The 25,067-nt window shown below is 46.0% G+C and overlaps 1 protein-coding gene across 1 annotated transcript in view; it reads left to right on the top strand.

Moving 5' to 3' along the window:
* The window catches only part of LOC311137192 (partitioning defective 6 homolog alpha-like), a gene marked incomplete at both ends in the record, with an annotated part of 32,075 nt that extends 7,389 nt beyond the window's left edge, over positions 1 to 24,686 (top strand). The window contains one exon of the mRNA XM_084171552.1: positions 23,785 to 24,686. Within this exon, the coding sequence (XP_084027678.1) occupies positions 23,785 to 24,686 (902 nt within the window). The remainder of the gene's footprint in view (positions 1 to 23,784) is intronic.
* Between the last annotated feature and the right edge of the window lie 381 nt (positions 24,687 to 25,067).

Below are 25,067 nucleotides of genomic sequence, written 5' to 3'. Positions count from 1 at the left end.
CATTTCCAGAGAGGGCTTATCGCTGTTACAGACATACCCATTTCCAGAGATGGCTTATTGCTGTTACATACATACCCATTTCCAGAGAGGGCTTATCGCTGTTACAGACATACCCATTTCCAGAGAGGGCTTATCGCTGTTACAGACATACCCATTTCCAGAGAGGGCTTATTGCTGTTACAGACATACCCATTTCCAGAGAGGGCTTATCGCTGTTACAGACATAACCATTTCCAGAGAGGGCTTATCGCTGTTACAGACATACCCATTTCCAGAGAGGGCTTATCGCTGTTACAGACATACCCATTTCCAGAGAGGGCTTATCGCTGTTACAGACATACCCATTTCCAGAGAGGGCTTATCGCTGTTACAGACATACCCATTTCCAGAGAGGGCTTATCGCTGTTACAGACATACCCATTTCCAGAGAGGGCTTATCGCTGTTACAGACATATCCATTTCCAGAGAGGGCTTATCGCTGTTACAGACATACCCATTTCCAGAGAGGGCTTATCGCTGTTACAGACATACCCATGCAGGGCCTGGCGCTACGTGATTACAGCTTCATCTTCTCCATGGAAGGAATGTCATTTTTCCACAGTAATGGCTTTTTCGCTCACAAGTTTTCTATTTCTCTCTTCTTTTTTTTGTTGAGCAAATAAGTAGCAAATCATTAGAGCAGTGCTCTTCATTCACTTTAACTGCTTTATGCTCAACCTTACTCGCTTACTTTTCTCTCTCTTTGTATTCTATCTCTCATCTCCCTTTCATCTCTGGAGAGACCATCGATCCTTGCCATACAGTACAGTACACATGGCATATTTGAATAATAACCTCAGAGGACTATGGACAATCATATCAGATGGTGAGAGTCTACATGGGGGTGGAGTCCCTGTCTGTGCCTAGCTTAATATAAAGGTTGTATTGATACTAACAGAGTGCAGGTAGTGGTGATACTAGTCTAGGACCACGCCTAGGAAACTGGCCAACAACTCTGACTAGCACAACTGGCCCATCAGGCCCAATAAGCTGCTTTCCAGAGATTGACTCTAAACCAACCTCCCCCCAGAGGTTGCTACATGACAGAGCTTTGGTCCATTGACACATTACTGTCATGATGGACACATTGTGCTGGTAGAGCCATTTAAAGTCTCTGATCAGATCCTCCCTCCTCCACTCCCCCTCCATGGGACATTAATGTCACAGAGTGCTGCTGGTTCACCGAAACACTGATGAGATTGATGGGGCTTTTAGCATGAGCTCATCTCACAGAGTGGCAATTGACAGGCTGGCTAATGTGATTCCATACAGATGGGATCCAGCACTCACCTCCATCCTCACCCATAATCCCAGCACAAAACACCTATGGTGTCTGTCAGCCCAGTGAATCCACTAGCCCATCCTTGCCATTCTCTTCTAGCTACCATGTCCCTCCACAATCTCTCGGTACATTCACAAGAGGCCAGTAGCAAAGGTCTGGGGAATTAGCTGGGCTATAGCTGAGTCCGAGAAGCGTAGATGAGTGAAAATAAGACATTGTTTGTGGTTGCTAAATCTACTTCATTGAAGATTTATTTCAGCAGACTGCTTTACAAGCTGGGGCTTTAATCGGCTAATTCACATCGAAAGAAAGGCTGAGGAGGGAGGAAAAAGAGAGATATAGAGATACAAAGAGGGAGAAGGGAAAGAGGGAAGAAAGGGTTTTATTTTCTCTGCTCACTCTCTCCAGAGAGGGCCCTGAACATGCCTCCAGTAAGAGCTCCTCTAGCTAACATTAAAAGTAAACCCCCCCATCGTCCTTACCCACACACATGCACAAACACAACCATACACTGCTACTACATTCAAAACAATATGCAAATTCATACCGTGCTCCGATGTAGTCATGCAGGTGTGCTTTAGGTAGTGTATCAGTGGTGTTATTGTGGGTTGGCATGCTGGTGCAAAGCCCATTGGCTGTGCTGCTGTTTTTAGCATAGTCAGAGAGATTCCCTTGTGTTCACCCAGCACACGCTCAACTGAGGCTGTAGCAGCTGCTCAATACACCTAGGAGCAACTCAGTGTGTGTGTGTGTGTGTGTGTACATTGAAGATACTGTTGTGTGTGTGTGTGTGTGTGTGTGCCTGGGAATGCATTTGTGTTATGTGTAGGACTGGGAGGGAGATGGTGAGCGAGTGAATGTATGCCCCCACAATCCTGCTGTATTTGCACGCTTAATGCAAAAGCTTACAAATGTATCTGATGATTTATGCATATGTACACTACCAGTCAAAAGTTTGGACACACCTACTCATTCAAGGGTTTTTCTTTATTTTTACTATTGTTTACACTGTAGAATAATAGTGAAGACATCACAACTATGAAATAACACATATGGAATCATGTAGTAACCAAAAAAGTGTTAAATAAATTAAAATATATTTTATATTTGAGATTCTTCAAATAGCCACCCTTTGCCTTGATGACACCTTTGCACACTCTTGGCATTCTCTCAATCAGCTTCATGAGGTAGTCACCTAGAATGCATTTCAATTAACAAGTGTGCCTTCTTAAAAGTTAATTTGTGGAATTTATTTCCTTCTTAATGCCAATCAGTTGTGTTGTGACAAGGTATACAGAAGATAGCCCTATTTGGTAAAAGACCAAGTCCATATTATGGCAAGAACCGCTCAAATAAGCAAAGAGAAACGACAGTCCATCATTACTTTATGACATGAAGGTCAGTCAATATGGACAATTGCAATAACTTTGAAAGTTTCTTCAAGTGCAGTCACAAAAACCATCAAGCACTATGATGAAACTGGCTCTCACGAGGACTGCCACAGGAATGGAAGACCCAGAAATTGCAGCCCAAATAAATGCTTCACAGAGTTCAAGTCACAGACACATCTCAACATCAACTGTTCAGAGGTGACTGTGTGAATCAGGCTTTCATGGTCGAATTGCTGCAAAGATACCACTACTAAAGGACACCAATAAGAAGAAAAGACCTGCTTGAGCCAAGAAACACGAGCAATGGACATTAGACCGGTGGAAATTTGTCCTTTGGCCCGATGAGTCCAAATTTGAGATTTTTGGTTCCAACCGCCATGTCTTTGTGAGACACGGTGTGGGTGAACGGATGATCTACGCATGTGAGGTTCCCACCGTAAAGCATGGAGGAGGAGGTGTTATGGTGTGGGGGTGCTTTGCTGGTGACACTGTCTGTGATTTATTTATAATTCAAGGCACACTTAACCAGCATGGCTACCACAGCATTCTGCAGCGATACGCCATCTCATCTGGTTTGGGCTTAGTGGGACTATAATTTGTTTTTCAACAGGACAATGACCCAACACACCTCCAGGCTATGTAAGGGCTATTTTAGCAAGAAGGAGAGTGATGGAGTGCTGCATCAGATGACCTGGCCTCCACAATCCCCTGACCTCAACCCAGTTGAGATGGTTTGGGATGAGTCGGACCGCAGAGTGAAGGAAAAGCTGCCAACAAGTGCTTAGCATATGTGGGAACTCCTTCAAGACTGTTGGAAAAGCATTCCAGGGGAAGCTGGTCGAGAAAATGCCAAGAGTGTGCAAAGCTGTCATCAAGGCAAAGGGTGGCTATTTGAAGAATCTGAAATATAAAATATATTTTGATTTGTTTAACACTCTTCTGGTTACTATATGATTCCATATGTGTTATTTCATAGTTTTGATGTCTTCACTATTATTCTACAATGTAGAAAATAGTAAAAATAAAGAAAAACCCTTGAATGTGTAGGTGTGTCCAAACCTTTGACTAGTACTGTACATTGGACGGTGCCCACATTGATCGTGTCCCCGCTTATACAGTGGGGAAAAAAAGTATTTAGTCAGCCACCAATTGTGCAAGTTCTCCCACTTAAAAAGATGAGAGAGGCCTGTAATTTTCATCATAGGTACACGTCAACTATGACAGACAAAATGAGAAAAAAAAATCCAGAAAATCACATTGTAGGATTTTTAATGAATTTATTTGCAAATTATGGTGGTAAATAAGTATTTGGTCACCTACAAACAAGCAAGATTTCTGGCTTTGGATCTCGTTATTGAGTGTTGCAACCGAGGACAGACGATTTTTACGCGTAACACGCTTCAGCATTCGGCAGTCCCGTTCTGTGAGCTTGTGTGGCCTACCACTTTGCGGTTGAGCCGTTGTTGCTCCTAGACATTTCCAGTTGACCAGGGCAGCTCTAGCAGGACAGAAATTTGACAAACTGACTTGTTGGAAAGGTGGCATCCTATGACGGTGCCACGTTGAAAGTCACTGAGCTCTTCAGTACGGGCCATTCTACTTCCAATGTTTGTCTATGGAGATTGCATGGCGGTGTGCTCGATTTTATACACCTGTCAGCACAGGGTGTGGCTGAAATAGCCGAATCCACATACTTTTGGCCATGTAGCGTATATATTAGGATAACAGAGCTAGAGGAGTGAGAGAGAAAGGGATGAGGAAAGTAGGCAGAGTGTGAGTACTGCTAGGAACATCTGCTGTGCAGGTGTATGTTCTGGGCAGGGTTCTGAATGGCGTTCTCTCTCTCAGCTCGGAGCACTGCATGCCATGTCAGATCACGAGACAAAACACCTGCTCTGAGGCAACACAGATCACCCACTGTTAGAGCAGACTCTGAATCTCTTCTCTAGCCAAGTCTTTCTCCATGTCTTTCATCCTGTTAGTGTTCTGAGAGCTGCTGTGATTTCTTGTTTCTGTGAAACAGCCAGCCTGGTGCGTGGCTTGTTTGGTACATTCTCAGAGCCTGGCTCGGGGTGGAGTGTGGGCAGTGGGAGGAATGTACTGGCACGCAGCAGGTTCACTGGAGGCGTGGGAACAGGAGGTTACCAACCACAGGTTGGCGTGGTGGGTTTGCGGGTGCCCATGCCACTGAGGATCAAAAGGTTGTCAGTGATGTGAATAAAGGGTAGTATGACCCAGGGCTATTGACTGTTTGCCTGGTCAGTATTGACTAGTTGATATAGAGGTGCACTTACCAAGTTCATCAAAGAAATAACAATGGAGCAACTGTAAACTGTAAGAGTAAAACAGAGTTTTCTATTTCCAGTTTCCCGCTCAGATTTACAGGATGAAATTCCTTTCCCCCAGATTGCATGTAATTTGTGATCTGACCTTCAATCAAAGTCCCAGTGGTTCACTGAACATTGTGCAGCAGCACAGGGGTCTATTCTATTCAGTTGTGTTGGTTTGTCCAAAAACTAGCAGTAAGGCTGGTTAAAGACATAGCAGACTCATAAACAGAGGCTAGAGGAGGAGATGGACATTGAAGGGACAGTCGTGAGCGTGCTGCCTGCTGAGTTCAGAGAGGGTGTGTGGGCGTTGTTTAGGGGTTGCAAGAAAGCTTGCTGGTATTGGCAGCTGTCTACAGCCCATTTCTGGATTATGAATGGAATGTGTACGTATGTACACTACAGTACGCCTACGATGGAGATGACTCAACTCCTACTGATGGGGACATCATACTGTTTTATGATCCAGCTCAGTGTTGACAGACAGAGGCATGAAAAAGCAGTCTGTAAGGGAGCCCATTGTGCTCATAATGGAATGATACAACAGGAGGTACAGAAGAGAATAATAGAATGCTGTTAAATTGACAAACGCAGGTGGAGCAAAATGAGAGGTTTACACTGTTGTCACGCTCGTCGAACAGAGAGGACCAAGGCGCAGCGTTGCGGGTGAACATATTTATATTTATTTACTAGATCACACGATCAAAACAAAGAACGAAACGTGAAGTCCTTCGATACCAAACCAAAAGGAACAAGAAACCACAAAACACAAAGTGCAAGACAAACAGTTAAATATGGCTCCCAATCAGAGACACCCAGCTGACACTCGTGGCTCTGATTGGGAGTCACTCAGACCAACATAGAAAATTAAACATAGACTTACACACCCTGGCTCAACATAACATAGTCCCCAGAGCCAGGGCGTGACAGTACCCCCCCCCAAAGGCGCGGACTCCGGCCGCGCCAAACAACCACAACAGGGGAGGGACCGGGTGGGCACTCCGCCTCGGCGGCGGATCCGGCTCCGGACATGACCCAGGCACGGGTTGTGCTGGACTGACGACGCACACCCCTGGCTTGATGCGTGGAGGAGGAACGGGCCGGACCGGGCTGACGAAGCGCACCCCTGACTTGGTGCGGGGAGCAGGAATGAGCCGGACCGGGCTGACGACGCGCACCACTGACCCGGTGCGGGGAGCTTGGACGGGCCGGACCGGGCTGGCGACGCGCACCACAGACTTGGTGCGGAGATCAGGAACGGGCCGGACAGGGCTGACGACGCACACCACTGGCTTGGTGCGGGAAGCTTGGATGGGCCGGACTGGGCTGGCGACGCGCACCACAGACTTGGTGCGGAGAGCAGGAACGGGCCGTGCCGGACTGACGACGCACACCACTGGCTTGGTGCGGGAAGCTTGGATGGGCCGGACTGGGCTGGCGACGCGCACCACAGACTTGGTGCGGAGAGCAGGAACGGGCCGGGCTGGGCTGTCGACGCACAGCGTAGGCTTTGTGCGTGGAGCAGGGACAGGCCGGGCTGGGCTGTCGACGCACACCACTGACTTGGTGGGAATGGCAGGAACAGGCCGGGCCGGGCTGACGACGCGCACCACTGACTTGGTGGGAATGGCAGGAACAGGCCGGGCTGGGCTGACGACGCGCACCACTGACTTGGTGGGAATGGCAGGAACAGGCCGGACCGTACTGGGGACACACACCACTGGCCCCACGCAGGGATCAGGAACGGGCCGGACCGGACTGGTAACACACCCCAGTACCTCTCGCCGTGCCTCCACACTTTCCCTCTCCTCTGTGCCCAGTGGCCCCCCTAACCTGGCGGCCTTCTCTGCCAACGCTTTGCACCGCTCTAACCCGTACACCTGCTGGCCCGACGTCGTGAGCCCCCCCCTAAAAATTTCCTGGGGGTCTCTCCTCCCTCTTGCCAGACTCGCAATCATCTCCTCCCACGTCCATCCTCTCTCCTCGTCACGCTGCTTGATCCAGTCGAGGTTGCCACGGAGATCTGCCAGCGATGGCTCCTGAACACGCTGCTTGGTCTGGTTAAAGGTGGTTTCTTCTGTCACGCTCGTCGAACAAGGCGCAGCGTTGCGGGTGAACATATTTATATTTATTTACTAGATCACACGATCAAAACAAAGAACGAAACGTGAAGTCCTTCGATACCAAACCAAAAGGAACAAGAAACCACAAAACACAAAGTGCAAGACAAACAGTTAAATATGGCTCCCAATCAGAGACACCCAGCTGACACTCGTTGCCTCTGATTGGGAGTCACTCAGACCAACATAGAAAATTAAACATAGACTTACACACCCTGGCTCAACATAACATAGTCCCCAGAGCCAGGGCGTGACAACTGTAAACTTCCCTTTACCTGTGTTCCTGTCTTCGAGAACAGGGAAGCAATTGGTGGGTGAGAGGATGTACCTGTATGAATGATGCTCACAATGCCCTGTGTGAGTCTGTATTGTGAAAGCTGTAGTTCTCCATCCTCCAGCTTTCAGAGGTTTATAGTGTGATCAGGGTTAGTCCCGTGTGGGTGGGGTTTATATCAAGAGCAGTTAGACCAGGTCCCCCTCACGTGTCTGTGTCTCAGTAATAATCCTGGGATTAGAGCTGCCGTCAACCTTAAAGGGTAATCCCAGACAAACACACACACACACACACACACACACACACACACACAGGTACGAGGCCTATTGCTGCTCCCGCCTCACGCGCGGCACGTTGTTGTTGATCTGATCTGCTGCTCCACTAACACACTCTGTTGTCATTGAGTGTCTTTCAATCAGAAAATGAGTGTGTTCTTCTGTGTTGGCACTGTACACGTTTTGACTGTGTTGTCAATTAGTGTAGGTAGGCTATGCTGAAACCTTTGTAGACGGCAGAGGGAAATTCAACTGAAGCCTGTTCTTCCTGATGGAAACAGTGGCGCGTTAATGGTTGCTGTGGTGACCATATTGCAGGGCTTCAGTTCAGCCTCCAGATGGTTGGAGTGCAGACAGAGTGAGATCATAGGCTCAGGATGGGTACAGCATGGTCCAGCACACACACATACACACACAGAGGGAGACCTGGCAAGGGAGGTCAGTCACTCTATATGGGTAGGGCAAGTTTTTCCTGACCTTATGACCTGACCAGGAAAAAACTCTTAATACTGTACTAGAGTTCTTCCTGGTTAGATCAGAGGATCAATAAAAACTCCTGGGTCCTATATATGATCTGTATTTGGAGCACATATTTAAAGACAGGATCATATCTGAACACTGATGGACAACAGAGTTCAGCTGTTGTAGACAGGAATAGTTTGTTCTTGGAGCAGTGCTACATTGCGGCCAGTGGCCAGCCCTTGTAAGGGGATCCAGAAGCTGTGGTAGCAAAGAGATGCCTCCACAGCACTGTGAACAGCTTCCCGCTGGCAGCATCAGGTATCCATCTACCCTGAAGGACAGGGGCTCGCTGGTGCTGGTGGCGCTAGGCCAGGCTTCCCATCCCACGGCCTGGCCTGTTCACTGGGGAATTATTCATCTGATAGCAAGGGTCTGACAATGGGCTCAGAGTGGGACCCCTTCAGGGACCTCACTAGCATATTCATGGTGACCAGCGGGTTGATGATCATCTTCATATTCTAGATAATGAGGCAGACAAGAACAGTAATGGTAAAGTAGAAACAACCTACTCCTCAATGACCTACCAGCAAGGCTGCTGTAAGGGCGCATGGGAGTATTATTGCCTGTGTGTGCCCTAAGGCAGGACTCTCCTAGTCAGATTTATGGGATGTGACTGAAGTCATTGGACTATTGCTGTCTGTCTGATTAGAGCGTGAAATCAGCTAATCAGCTAATCCTCAAAGGAACCCAGACAGCTAAAAGAGTGCCAAACACGACTTGTGACAGCTGTGTTGGGTTCTCACTCAGTAGTGAAAACTGTCCGTAAACAATATAAAAAAGCCTCAGGTGCTGCAGAAAAAGGCATCACATTTTTAGTATTTGTGTATTTGGTCAGAAATAAGCGACTAGATTTCAGCAGCCTCATAACACCAGCAGCCAGCCAGTCAGTCAGTGAGATCTGTAATTCTGTAATAACCTGTCATTGTGATGCATGAATACACAGTCAAAAAGCTGTTCCACTCTGCAATAACACAACATTATGAAGTGCAAACTCACAGCCAATAACCTGTTACACTGCAATGACACGTGATACAGAGGTGTAACACTGTCAATAAGCTATCATATCTACAATAACATGTCTGTCTGAACTATAGACAAGAAGGCATTGTATCAAGATGGAGGCAAACTAAACCAGTTCAAGTGCCCTTTTCACCCTATTTATTTGAGAGGCAGCATAATCAAATAAAATTGTATTTGTCACATGTACCGAATACAACCTTACAGTGAAATGCTTACTTATGAGCCCTTAACCAACAATGCAGATTTTTTACAAAGTAAGTAAGAAACATTTGCTAAATAAACTAAAGGAAAAATAGTAACACAATAAAATAACAACAACAAGGTTATATACTGTACAGGGGGTACCGTTACCGAGTCAATGTGCAGGGCTACGGGTTAGTCGAGGTACAGTAATTGAGGTAATATGTAAACTCAGCAAAAAAAAGAAACGTCACTTTTTCAGGACCCTGTCTTTCAAAGATAATTCGTAAAATTCCAAATAACTTCACAGATCTTCATTGTAAAAGGTTAAACACTGTTTCATATGCTTGTTCAATGAACCATAAACAATTAATGAACATGCACATGTGGAACGGTCTTTAAGACACTAACAGCTTACAGACAGTAGGCAATTAAGGTCACAGTTAAGAAAACTTAGGACACTAAAGAGGCCTTTCTACTGACTGAAAAACACCAAAAGAAAGATGCCCAGGTTCCCTGCTCATCTGCGTGAATGTGCCTTAGGCATGCTGCAAGGAGGCATGAGGACTGTAGATGTGGCCAGGGAAATAAATTGCAATGTCCGTACTGTGAGACGCCTAAGACAGCGCTACAGGGAGATAGGACAGACAGCTGATCGTCCTCGCAGTGGCAGACCACGTGTAACAACACCTGCACAGTATTGGTACATCCGAAAATCACACCTGCGGGACAGGTACAGGATGGCAACAACAACTGCCCGAGTTACACCAGGAACGCACAATCCCTCCATCAGTGCTCAGACTGTCCGCAATAGGCTGAGAGAGGCTGGACTGAGGGCTTGTAGGCCTGTTGTAAGGCAGGTCCTCACCAGACATCACCGGCAACAACGTCGCCTATGGGCACAAACCCACCGTCGCTGGACCAGACAGGACTGGCAAAAAGTGCTCTTCACTGACGAGTCGCAGTTTTGTCTCACCAGGGGTGATGGTCGGATTCGCGTTTATCGTCGAAGGAATGAGCTTTACACCGAGGCCTGTACTCTGGAGCGGGATCGATTTGGAGGTGGAGGGTCCGTCATAGTCTGGGGCGGTGTGTCACAGCATCATCGGACTGAGCTTGTTGTCATTGCAGGCAATCTCAACGCTGTGCGTTACAGGGAAGACATCCTCCTCCCTCATGTGGTACCCTTCCTGCAGGCTCATCCTGACATGACCCTCCAGCATGACAATGCCACCAGCCATACTGCTTGTTCTGTGCGTGATTTCCTGCATGACAGGAATGTCAGTGTTCTGCCATTGCCAGTGAAGAGCCCGGATCTCAATCCCATTGAGCACGTCTGGAACCTGTTGGATGGGAGGGTGAGGGCTAGGGCCATTCCCCCAAGAAATGTCCGGGAACTTGCAGGTGTCTTGGTGGAAGAGTGGGGTAACATCTCACAGCAAGAACTGGCAAATCTGGTACAGTCCATGAGGAGGAGATGCACAGCAGTACTTTATGCAGCTGGTGGCCACACCAGATACTGACTGTTACTTTTGATTTTGACCCCCCCCCCCCCCCAATTTCTGTTAGTCACATGTCTGTGGAACTTATTCATTGAATGTATGTGTTTGTGTGTGTGTGTGTGTGTGTGTGTGTGTGTGTGCAGGGGTGTAATGTACTTAATTAAAAATACTTTAAAATACTACTTAAGTAGTTTTTTGAGGTAAATGTACTCTACTATGTATACCTTTCACAACTTTTACTTTTACTTCACTACATTCCAAAATAAAATAATATACTTTTTACTACATACATTTAGCCTGACACCCAAAAGTACTTGTTACATTTTGAATGCTTAGCAGGACAGGAAATTGGTCTAATTCACGCACTTAACCAAAAGAACATCCTTTGTCAACTGCCTCTGATCTGGTGGACTCACTAAACACAAATGCTTCGTTTTGTAAATGATGTCTGAGTGTTGGAGTGTGCCCCTGGATATCCGTAAATAATAACACGAAAATGATGCCGTCTGGTTTGCTTAAAATAAGGAATTTGAAATTATTTATACCTTTACTTTTACTTTTGATACTTAAGTATATTTCAAAACCAAATACTTTTATACTTTTACTCAATTAGTATTTTAATGGGTGACTTTTACTTGAGTCATTTTCTATTGAGGTATCTTTACTTTTACTCAAGTATGACAATTGGGTACTTTTTCCATCACTGTGTGTGTGTGTGTGTGTGTGTGTGTGTGTGTGTGTGTGCGTGTGCGTGCGTGCGGGGTCAGTATGCATGTGTGTGTGTCTGTGTGTTGGAGTGTCAGTGTAGTATGTGTGAGTGTGTGGCTAGAGTCCAGTGAGTGGACATCGAGCCAGACTACATTGGTCCCAGACTTGGCACTCCAGTACCGCTTGCCGTGTGGTAGCAGAGAGAACAGTCTATGACTTGGGTGGCTGGAGTCTTTGACAACTTTTAGGGCCTTCCTCTGACACCGCCTGGTATAGAGGTCCTGGATGGCAGGAAGCTCAGCTCCAGTGATGTACTGGGCCGTATGAACTACCCTTTGTAGCGCCTTGCGGTCGGAGGCCGAGCAGTTGCCATATCAAGCGGTGATGCAACCAGTCAGGATACTCTCAATGGTGCAGCTGTATAACTTGTTGAGGATCTGAGGTCCCATGCCAGATATCTTCAGCCTCCTGAGGGGGAATAGGTGTTGTCGTGCCCTCTTCATGACTGTATTGGTGTGTTTGGACCATGATAGGTCCTTAGTGATGTGGCCACCAAGGAACTTGAAGCTCTCGACCCGCTCCACTACAGGTCCTGTCAATGTGAATGGGGGCGTGCTCGGCCCTCCTTTTCCTGTAGTCCATGATCAGTTCCTTTGTCTTGCTCACGTTGAGGGAGAGGTTGTTTATGGCAGAGCAGAGAGACAGATGTTCACTCTATACCCATCGATACTTAATACACACACCTCTCTGTGGAGCTTTCCCCGGGAGACCAACCCTCTTCCCCCAGGTCCTGAGGACAGGGACACAGTGAGTTCTCTGGGGACACCCTCCAAGGTTAGCATGGATGGCAGCATGGAGGGATCTGTCACTATAGACTATACATGGGAAGGAGGCAAATTGATGGTAAAAGCTATCTGTCTCTCTCTCTCTCCCTCCCTCCCTCTCTATCTCAAACCCTTTCCTCCTTGTCCTCTGTTTGTGAGTCTGAGAGTGGCTTGGGGAAGTGGGTAAATCAGCATGTCTGAAGGATCCAGTGGGAGAAGTCTAAGAGGTCTGAGGCTCTATGCCTGTAGGTTGCAGACAACTGGCTCTATTATAGTTATTATATTATTATTAGTTATAGTTATTTCCAATTCTGGTAGAGTCATGAATACTATACTAAACAAAAATATAAACGCAACATATAAAGTGTTGGTCCCATGTTTCATGAGATTAAATAAAATATTCCAGAGATTTTCCATACACACAAAAAGCTTATTTATCTCAAAGTTTGTGCACAAATTTGTTTACATCCCTGTTAGTGAGCATTTCTCATTTGCCAAGATAATCTAGCCACCTGACAGGTGTGGCATATCAAGACTCTAAACTGCACATTTTAGAGTGGCCTTTTATTGTCCCCAGCACAAGGTGCACCTGTGTAATGGTCATGCTGTTTAATCATGTCACACAACACAATGCAAGTTTTGAGGGAGCGTGCAATTGGCATGCTGACTGCAGGAATGTCCACCAGAGCTGTTGCCAGAGAATTTAATGATAATTTCTCTACCATAAGCCGCCTCCAACGTCGTTTTAGAGAATTTGGCAGGACGTCCAACTGGCCTCACAACCACAAACCACGTGTAACCACTCCAGCCCAGGACCTCCACATCCGGCTTCTTTATCTGCGGGATCGTCTGAGACCAGCCACCCGGACAGCTGATGAAACTGTGGGTTTGCACAACCAAATAATTTCTCCACAAACTGTCAGAAACAGTGTCAGGGAAGCTCATCTGCGTGCTTGTCGTCCTCACCAAGGTCTTGACCTGACACGCTGGAGAAGTGTGCAATTCACGGATGAATCCCAGTTTCAACTGTACAGGGCAGATGGCAGACAGCTTGTATGGCGTTGTGTGGGTGAGTGGCTTACTGATGTCAACGTTGTGAACAGAGTGCTCCATGGTGGCGATGGGGTTATGGTATGGGCAGGCATAAGCTACGGAAAAATAACACAATCGCATTTTATTGATGGCAATTTGAATGCACAGAGATACCGTGACGAGATCCTGAGGCCCATTGTCGTACCATTCGTCCACCGCCATCACCTCATGTTTCAGCATGATAATGCATGGCCCCATGTCGCAAGGACCCACCTCAGCCTTTCTTCCCAGTGTTTCAATCCAATGACTGCCTAGCTTTGAATTTTACATTCAGTATCTCACCTTATGATACCAGCATTGTTACAAATCATAATTGTATTAAACTCAACATGCTCAAGGTTATGTAAGATGTCAGCAGTGATTCAGAACTGAGTTGACCTCCTGATGCTGGTTATTAATTTAATTAACAGGCATTTACTGACTCTTGTGCTGCAGTAGTCAGGTGATTCATGCGGTAGCCTACAGAGAACACATGATATAGAGAGGAGGGTAGTTGATTAATTTTATCTAGTGAGGGAAGCACAGGTGGAATATTTGGCATTCGTCATCTGTGCTTTATGGATACCAGAGCAGTCTATTCTGGAATGTGTTGGAGACTCCCACAAACCCTCACCAGAGGGCAGAGACAGGGCAGGGGAGAGGACAACTTTATAGATGTTCCAGTCTGTCTGTGTGCAATACAGGCTCTGCATACAGGCTTACCTAGAAATGTGTACAGTGAGGGAAAAAAGTATTTGATCCCCTGCTGATTTTGTACGTTTGCCCAGTGACAAAGAAATGATCAGTCTATAATTTTAATGGTAGGTTTATTTGAACAGTGAGAGACAGAATAACAACAAAAAAATCCAGAAAAACGCATGTAAAAAATGTTATAAATTGATTTGCATTTTAATGAGGGAAATAAGTATTTGACCCCTCTACAAAACATGACTTAGTACTTGGTGGCAAAACCCTTGTTGGCAATCACAGAGGTCAGATGTTTCTTGTAGTTGGCCACCAGGTTTGCACACATCTCAGGAGGGATTTTGTCCCACTCCTCTTTGCAGATCTTCTCCAAGTCATTAAGGTTTCGAGGCTGATGTTTGTCAACTCGAACCTTCAGCTCCCTCCACAGATTTTCTATGTGATTAAGGTCTGGAGACTGGCTAGGCCACTCCAGGACCTTAATGTGCTTCTTCTTGAGCCACTCCTTTGTTGCCTTGGCCATGTGTTTTGGGTCATTGTCATGCTGGAATACCCATCCACGACCCATTTTCAATGCCCTGGCTGAGGGAAGGAAGTTCTCACCCAAGATTTGACGGTACATGGCCCCGTCCATCGTCCCTTTGATGCGGTGATGTTGTCCTGTCCCCTTAGCAGAAAAACACCCCCAAAGCACAATGTTTCCACCTCCATGTTTGACGGTGGGGATGGTGTTCTTGGGGTCATAGGCAGCATTCCTCCTCCTCCAAACACGGCGAGTTGAGTTGACGCCAAAGAGCTCAATTTTGGCCTCATCTGACCACAACACTTTCACCCAGTTCTCCACTGAATCATTCAGATGTTCATTGGCAAACTTCAGACGGCCCTGTATATGTGCTTTCTTGAGCAGGGGGACCTTGCGGGGGCTGCAGGATTTCAGTCCTTCACGGCGTAGTGTGTTACCAATTGTTTTCTTGGTGACTATGGTCACAGCTGCCTTGAGATCATTGACAAGATCCTCCCGTGTAGTTCTGGGCTGATTCCTCACCGTTCTCATGATCATTGCAACTCCACGAGGTGAGATCTTGCATGGAGCCCCAGGCCGAGGGAGATTGACCGTTCTTTTGTGTTTCTTCCATTTGCGAATAATCGCACCAACTGTTGTCACCTTCTCACCAAGCTGCTTGGCGATGGTCTTGTAGCCCATTCCAGCCTTGTGTAGGTCTACAATCTTATCCCTGACATCCTTGGAGAGCTCTTTGGTCTTGGCCATGGTGGAGAGTTTGGAATCTGATTGATTGATTGCTTCTGTGGACAGGTGTCTTTTATACAGGTAACAAACTGAGATTAGGAGCACTCCCTTTAAGAGTGTGCTCCTAATCTCAGCTCGTTACCTGTATAAAAGACACCTGGGAGCCAGAAATCTTTCTGATTGAGAGGGGGTCAAATACTTAGTTCCCTCATTAAAATGCAAATCAATTTATAACATTTTTGACATGCGTTTTTCTGGATTTTGTTGTTGTTATTCTGTCTCTCACTGTTCAAATAAACCTACCATTAAAATTATAGACTGATCATTTCTTTGTCAGTGGGCAAACGTACAAAATCAGCAGGGGATCAAATACTTTTTTCCCTCACTGTACATGTTTGTGTGTGTGTGTGTTCTTTCCTATGAAAAACAAGTATAGTACTGGACCGTGTGAAGGGATGGTTTTAATCGATCCTTCTTATATCAACACTAATACACACACATACACACACACACACACACACACACAGACACACACACACACACACACACACACACACACACACACACATACATACACACACACACACACACACACACACACACACACACACACACACACACACACACACACACACACACTAGGGAGACAGTAACTCTGTAGCTAGCCACTCTGCACATTAGCCTCTGATCTCACTCACCATTAAACCACATTATAGCCCAGTTGGTCAATAATACAGCTCAGCACAGTGTAGACATGCTCATAGACCACACAGATCTCTGGGCTGGCAATGCTTACACTGTGTACAAATACAATCACAGAGCCACAAGGGAGAGAAGAACAGAATAGGAAAGAGAAGCAGAGATTGAAAATAAGAAAAAGGGGGAAATGGATGTTGTAGGGAAGTGAGTCTAGCTCCAGCTGCTTTTTATGTCCAGGGTTATCTCTAGTAGCATTTCAGACGTTTCCCTCTTTTCTCTATAGACAGTAGACAAGTTAACCTGCACGTCTCTGTGTGTTAGCCATTATGAATAGATTCTTTAACAGACCATTGTAATGAACAGTGGCATTCTCTCTGTGGGGATGCTGTGCACAGTGCACAGGAAGCATCATTCAGAAGGTACTGCAGTTCTCCCTGTACTGCTGACTCTTTTTTTTTTATTGACAGCTAGATCGTTGAGCAGACCCAACCCCCCCCGGTCTTTAACTCCGTCTCCCAGCCTACCCCTCCTCCTGGGTGCCTGGCTGTCACGCCAGTCTGGCTGGTTCATTTCCAGTCCTCCCCCCATGTGTTCTCCGGATGGGCTCTCCCTCCCGCCCGCCTTCTCCAGCCCCTGAGTGGGTTTAATAACAGAGGCTGCTCTGCTCTTTGTGGGGGTCCAGACAATAAGCCCAATGGAGGTGACAGGGAGGGAAGCAGGGCAGACTACAGCTCTGTGTGGAGCACTCACAAACAGACAAACACACACAAACAAACCCTCACTCAAACATGTATGTTATGAACCCAAATATACAGAGAAATGTCAGCTATACCACACACATACTTTTCATAACTGGAGATGTATATAGTATAGGAACACATAAATATATATTTTATACACATACAGTGGGTTTTCTGTCTACTCGCCATGTTGGAAGAGATTTTCTGTTGGTGAGCAGATGATTGTTTTCACTTCTAAGTGTAGAGGTCAGGGATCACAACTAGTCTGGCCAGACTGTCACCCGCCCATAATGTCTCATGCCCTCTAGTTGATCCTGGATATACATCAAATCTCCTTTTTATCCCTCCATACAACAGCCTGTGGATTTGTTCAAATCTGTTTAATGTTGTCATCCATAAAACCTCTCTGCAGTGTCTAGCCTATAGCTCAGTGTGTTAGGGTTAAGTGCCTTGCTCAAGGGCACATCGGCAGCTTATTCACCTAGTCAGCTCAAGGACTCGAACCAGTAACCTTTTGTTTACTGTCCCAACGCCCTTAACTGCTAGGCTACCTGCCACCATGTTGAATGTGACTTTATAATGGTATTAAGAGGATAATATCCACTGCATTCTTCATGATATACAGTGAGGGAAAAAAGTATTTGATCCCCTGCTGATTTTGTACGTTTGCCCACTGACAAAGAAATTATCAGTCTATAATATTAATGGTAGGTTTATTTGAACAGTGAGAGACAGAATAACAACAACAAAAATCCAGAAAAATGCATGTCAAAAATGTTATAAATTGATTTGCATTTTAATGAAGGAAATAAGTGTTTTGACCCCCTCTCAATCAGAAAGATTTCTGGCTCCCAGGTGTCTTTTATACAGGTAACGAGCTGAGATTAGGAGCACACTCTTAAAGGGAGTGCTCCTAATCTCAGCTTGTTACCTGTATAAAAGACACCTGTCCACAGAAGCAATCAATCAATCAGATTCCAAACTCTCCACCATGGCCAAGACCAAAGAGCTCTCCAAGGATGTCAGGGACAAGATTGTAGACCTACACAAGGCTGGAATGGGCTACAAGACCATCGCCAAGCAGCTTGGTGAGAAGGTGATAACAGTTGGTGCGATTATTCGCAAATGGAAGAAACACAAAATAACTGTCAATCTCCCTCGGCCTGGGGCTCCATGCAAGATCTCACCTCGTGGAGTTGCAATGATCATGAGAACGGTGAGGAATCAGCCCAGAACTACACGGGAGGATCTTGTCAATGATCTCAAGGCAGCAGGGACCATAGTCACCAAGAAAACAATTGGTAACACACTACGCCGTGAAGGACTGAAATCCTGCAGCGCCCGCAAGGTCCCCCTGCTCAAGAAAGCACATATACAGGGCCGTCTGAAGTTTGCCAATGAACATCTGAATGATTCAGTGGAGAACTGGGTGAAAGTGTTGTGATCAGATGAGACCAAAATCGAGCTCTTTGCCATCAACTCAACTCGCTGTATTTGGAGGAGGAGGAATGCTGCCTATGACCCCAAGAACACCATCCCCACCGTCAAACATGGAGGTGGAAACATTATGCTTTGGGGGTGTTTTTTTGCTAAGGGGACAGGACAACATCATCGCATCAAAGGGACGATGCCAGGGCATTGAAAATGGGTCGTGTATGGGTATTCCAGCATGACAATGACCCAAAACACACGGCCAAGGCAACAAAGGAGTGGCTCAAGAAGAAGCACATTAAGGTCCTGGAGTGGCCTAGCCAGTCTCCAGACTTTAATCCCATAGAAAATCTGTGGAGGGAGCTGAAGGTTCGAGTTGCCAAACGTCAGGCTCGAAACCTTAATGACTTGGAGAAGATCTGCAAAGAGGAGTGGGACAAAATCCCTCCTGAGATGTGTGCAAACCTGGTGGCCAACTACAAGAAACGTCTGACCTCTGTGATTTCCAACAAGGGTTTTGCCACCAAGTACTAAGTAATGTTTTGCAGAGGGGTCAAATACTTATTTCCCTCATTAAAATGCAAATCAATTTATAACATTTTTGACATGCATTTTTCTGGATTTTTTTGTTGTTATTCTGTCTCTCACTGTTCAAATAAAACTACCATAAAAATTATAGACTGATCATGTCTTTGTCAGTGGGCAAACGTACAAAATCAGCAGGGGATCAAATACTTTTTTCCCTCACTGTATAGTGGTCGTACACTAATCTCCCAAAGCTATAACCGAACAGGCAGTAAAATCAGAACAGGAGAGTGGGAAAAGCTCTCTTTTCTTTCTCCATGGCCTCACTGATGTGTTGATGACTTTCTGTTTTTCACCCTCTCAGCAGACAGTGCTCCTCATAACCACATTAGATTTTATTTTCCACGTGCTGAATACAACTTTACTGTGGAATACTTGATTACGTGCCCTTCCCAACGATGCAGAGTTAAATTGTTTTAATAGTAGCATAAGGAATAAATACACAAGAATTAAGCTATATACCGGGAGTACCAGTACCAGATCATTGTGCAGGGGAATGAGGTATTTCAGGTAGATATGTACATAAAGGCAGGGTAAAGTGACTAGGCATCAGAATAGATCATAAGAATAAAGAATAGAGTAGCAGCAGCATATGATGAGTGTGAAAGTGTGTGTGTGTATGCGTGTGTGTGTGTGTGTTGTGTTGGTATGTGTGTTGGTGTGTGTGTGTTGTGTTGGTGTGTGTGTTGGTGTGTGTGTTGTGTTGGTATGTGTGTTGTGTTGTGTTGGTGTGTGTGTTGTGTTGGTGTGTGTGTTGTGTTGGTATGTGTGTTGTGTTGTGTTGGTGTGTGTGTTGTGTTGGTATGTGTGTAGTGTTGTGTTGGTGTGTGTGTTGTGTTGGTGTGTGTGTTGTGTTGGTGTGTGTGTTGTGTTGGTATGTGTGTTGTCGAAAAATAGAGAGAATGAACAAATGTGAACGACGATGAAGGCCAGTGATGAAGATGCATCTAGCGACTTGCTGGGGCTGAGGCCCAGTGTGATGACTCAATCACCACTTATGACATTATTTGCATGGCTGACCATCTCTGGGCTATCACAGGGGTCAAACACACCTTATCTGTGGCTTTCTCCTGGGCGGGACGTTCCCACAGAACCCTGGGAGCACGGACACCAAAGACGGGAAAAAAACGTGAACTCGACTAAAATAATGTTACTGTGTGAATGAAATTGTCATGTTTGGATTGTTTCAGGTGTTCATAAAGAGCTACGGATTTGTATATGTTTTATTGTACTGTAAGTGCTATGGATATTTTTTTTTTTACAGGGAAACTGTTATTCTGTTATTCAGTTCAAAGACGAGCGACACAGGCTTGCGCTCCTATCATACGGTTTTGAGGTGTGGTGATTAGATTCGAGCATGCGTGAGAAGTTATATATATGCCTTTTTGTTTTAATGTTTTGTGCCATGCAAAGTGATGTAAATTAGACAATGGGAGATACTGGGATTTGGCACTCTTGTAAGATATTTTTTTATTTAACCTTTATTTTAACAGAGAAGACATTGAGACCTAGGTCTCTTTTCCAAATGCGCCCTGTATAATACTATATACATTTACATATTATACACAAAATATATACAGTACCAGTCAAAGGTTTGGACACACCTACTCATTCAAGGGTTTTTCTTAATTTTTTACTATTTTCTACATGGTAGAATAATGGTGAAGTCATCAAAACTATGAAATAACACATATGGAATCATGTAGTAACCAAAAAAGTGTTAAACATATCAAAATATATTTTAGATTCTTCAAATAGCCACCCTTTGCCTTGATGACAGCTTTGCACACTCTTTGCATTCATGGAGGAGGTGCATTGGGTGTTGCATAACTTTGTTTATGAAATAAATTAAATAAGTATATAATTGTTGTGTTATTTGCATTACTGGGCATCTCAAGGCTGGGTTTCCCTTTGTAATCCATTATCGTCTGCAAGCCCTGACACATCCGACGAGTATCAGAGCCGGTGTAATAGGACTCCACCTTCCTCCTTTCTTGTCAATTTTGTCTCGTTGGAGGTCCTAGCAAGCTTTCTTATATGCGTCTATGTCCGTGTCCCATTCTTTGTAAGCGGTAGCTCTAGCCTTTAGCCCAGCACGGATATTCCCTATTTTCCTTGGTTTTTAGTTTGGATACTTTCGTATTTGTATTTGTATTTATTATGAATCCCCGAGGCAGCAGCTACTCTTCCTGGGGTCCAGCAAAATGAAGGCAGTTCTAGCAGTTTAAAAACATTACAATACATTCACAACGGATTTCACAACACATTAAGTGTGTGCCCTCAGGCCACTACTCTACGACCACATATCTACAACACATATAGTATAGTCACTGTGGGGACGACGTCGTCACAGTGACTTGATGAAGCCTGTGACTGATGTGGTGAACTCATCAATGCTATCGGATGAATCCCGGAACATATCTCAGTCTGTACTAGCAAAACAGTCTTGTAGCCTTGCGTCTGCTTCACCGGACCACTTCCGTATTGAGCGCTCCACTGGTACTTCCTGTTTTGAGATTTTGTTTGTTAACAGTAAGCAGGAAGATAAAGTCATAGGCAAATCAGACTAAGGGAGGGTGAGGGAGGGCCTTGTATGCCTTTCTGTGGGTAGAATAAAAGTGGTCTAGAGTTTTAGCGCCGCTAGTGGCACAGGAGACGTGTTGGTAGAAGTGAGAGAATGGTTTTAAGTCTCCCCGGGTTAAAGTTTCCGCCCACCAGAGCCACATCCATACCTCTCCTATGTGTCTCTCTGCCTCTCTCTGAGGAACAGGTTCACATAGCACGCCCTTCTCCGCAGTTTAAAAATAACTTAAAATATTCTCTCTTCCCCAGCGAGCATGGCTTCACATTAGACCTGAGCCCTGAGTGGTTCCTCCCCATGCTGTTATCTGCCAGCTAGCACTAAAAACAACACATTACTTTCTATATGTCGCCAAAGGATGAGTCAGGTGTGTGTGATGATGGATCTAGGCTGCCTGGTCTATTTAATCTGAACAGTGGGGACTGAAGCTGTGATTCATCTCCCTGCTATGTAATCTGATTCTGTTTCACAACCTTTGACCCCTCAGTAGGGGCTGAGAGAGAGTTATGGAAATCCTCACTGTGTCCTAACATCTACCCCAGAAGCCCTGCTCCATCTCTCCATCTCTCAGACTCAGTCTGTCTCCATCTGTCTTTGGAGCAGGTTCTGAAATACTGTTCTCCTGTTCCCAGCAATCTCTGCTCTCAATCAGCACAGGGCAAGATGTGTGTGGGAGACACAGACAGACAGGGAGATCGAGATAGAGGTGGAGTGGAGGATAGGGAGTGGAAAAGGAGCAGTGGGGTAGAGGGCAGTGGGGATCGTAACTTTGAAAACAGTGTGGAATAGAGACTCAATGTTTTTGGAAATCCTACTCTCAGCTCAGATTGTTGCCATCTTAGACATGAGTATATAACTTCATAGGATCTCTATGGTTGACATAATATTTTATCTTAACGAATCTCCCGCAGAAAAGCCAAAAGAAACATACAGCAGGATAAAGTGAGACCACTGCATTCTAGATCAATAGGTGTATTTATATAGTAGGGAAATTAAACTTCCTTCTTGAGATTTGGAAGGTAAGCTTTCTCCTGCTCCGAGAGTTCGAGATTGACGGTTTGCACATGGAAAGACAGACAGAGGCATTGGAAAGATTAGAGTAGATTTAAAACCTGTGCTGTTCCTCCACCTTTCACTCTCTAAGCTAACTACATTTAACCCATGTCTTACCTTCAGGTTAGCTGTTGACACGAGAAGGTGACATTACATTTACATTTTAGTCATTTAGCAGACGCTCTTATCCAGAGCGACTTACAGGAGCAATTAGGGTTAAGTGCCTTGCTCAAGGGCACATTAACGTCATTTAGCAGACGCTCTTAGCCAGAGCGACTCGCAAATTGGTGCGTTCACCCTATAGCCAGTGGGATAACCACTTTACAATTTGGGGGGGGGGGGGGGGGGGGTTAGAAGGAACACTTTATCCTATCCCAGGTATTCCTTAAAGAGGTGGGGTTTCAAATGTCTCCGGAAGGTGGTGAGTGACTCCGCTGTCCTGGCGTCGTGAGGGAGCTTGTTCCACCATTGGGGTGCCAGAGCAGCGAACAGTTTTGACTGGGCTGAGCGGGAGCTATGCTTCCGCAGAGGAAGGGGAGCCAGCAGGCCAGAGGTGGATGAACGCAATGCCCTCGTTTGGGTGTAGGGACTGATCAGAGCCTGAAGGTACAGAGGTGCCGTTCCCCTCACTGCTCCATAGGCAAGCACCATGGTCTTGTAGCGGATGCGAGCTTCAACTGGAAGCCAGTGGAGTGTGCGGAGGAGGGGGGTGACGTGAGAGAACTTGGGAAGGTTGAACACCAGACGGGCTGCGGCATTCTGGATGAGTTGTAGGGGTTTAATGGCACAGGCAGGGAGGCCAGCCAACAGCGAGTTGCAGTAGTCCAGACGGGCTGACATGACATTGCTCGTCCATATATTTATATATTCTGAATTCCATTGCTTTACTTAGATTTGTGTGTATTGGGTATATGTTGTGAAATTGTTAGATATTACTTGTTAGATATTACTGCACTGTCGGAGCTAGAAACACAAGCATTTCGCTACATCTGCAATAACATCTGCTAAACACGTGTATGTGACCAATGAAATTTGATTTGATTTGATCTAATGACAGGATGTGATGCCTTTTTTTTATGGCAGAACATATTTCGCTCTATTTTATTATCCATATTTGGAATGAACTGAGACCCTGGTGCTGCCTTGTCATTGTACAGTATGTGTATTTCTGACATGGCTTTTTCTGTGCCTCTCTCTGTCCTGTAGATGTGGATGAGCCTGTGGTCTTTGCCACCAACTCCCTGCAGAGGAGGAAAAAGGGTCTGGCGGGGTTGCGCCCAGCGCAGCAGAAGACAAAACCAGGACTGATGATTAGCCTTCCCCAGGACTTCCGCCAGATCTCCTCCATCATCGATGTCGACATCCTGCCTGAGACACACCGGCGTGTCCGCCTGCACAAGCACGGTACCCACAAGCCCCTGGGTTTCTATATCCGGGACGGGGTGAGCGTGCGGGTCATGCCTCAGGGCGTGGAGAAGGTGCCTGGTGTCTTTATCTCCCGGCTGGTGCGTGGAGGCCTGGCTGAGAGCACGGGCCTGCTGGGGGTCAACGATGAGATCCTGGAGGTCAACGGCATTGACGTGGCAGGCAAGTCTCTGGACCAGGTGACAGACATGATGGTGGCCAACAGCCACAACCTGATCGTGACGGTGAAGCCGGCCAACCAGCGCAATAACGTGGTGCTCCGAGGAAGCAAGGTCTCGGTAGGGGGGAACAGCTCCTCTGGATCCGCAGGCTCCGCCTTCTCCCATGACTCGGCCCCCAGCCCAGCCTCTCAAAGTGTCAGTCACTATAGCAACACTAACAGTGTGGCGGAGGGCGACAGCGACGAGGATGGAGACCTTATCATTGAGAGTGACATCCTGCCATCTTACCTGCCCCACCACTGTGTGTCCAATGGTAATGGCAGCCACAGGGAGTTTCCATTGTCCTCGTCACTGGGGCAACGGCCCCTCCCCCAGAGCATGTCCCTGCCCAGCAGCGGTTCTCTGTCAGACAGCAAGGCCTCTCTGAGCTCCCTGACCACCCCTACACACAACGGCAGCCCCACCAAGACCAGCAGCAGCCAGGAGAGCATGAGAGAGGATGGGAACATCATCACAATGTAAAACTTTGTCATACTACTAATTTTACTGATGTGTTCAGGAGACATCAACAAGAGAAGACAAAACATGCACAATTGGACTCATGAGAAAAACAAGACAATTGATGAACGTTAGCTGACCACAAAACAACAATTTTAATTGTTACCTCATTACAGAAAACAACTCACAACAATGATGCAGGCAATGATGATGGCTTTGCCTTAAAAGTATCCGATGTGTATTCCATGCAACTAAACGCTGTGGAACTAGCAGCCTTCATGTAAGGAACTCAGTAGACAGTGTGGTGTCAATCCTAAGAGCCTACTTACTACAACACACATGATACTGGCTGTCATCATCACCATACTGGAAGTGCCTTATGGCTTTCCGCTCAAATCGCCTTAT

The sequence above is a fragment of the Coregonus lavaretus genome (assembly GCF_964263955.1).
Source record: "Coregonus lavaretus genome assembly, chromosome: 11".
Lineage (NCBI taxonomy): Eukaryota > Metazoa > Chordata > Actinopteri > Salmoniformes > Salmonidae > Coregonus > Coregonus lavaretus.
This window is presented reverse-complemented; position numbering and strand designations above follow the sequence as displayed.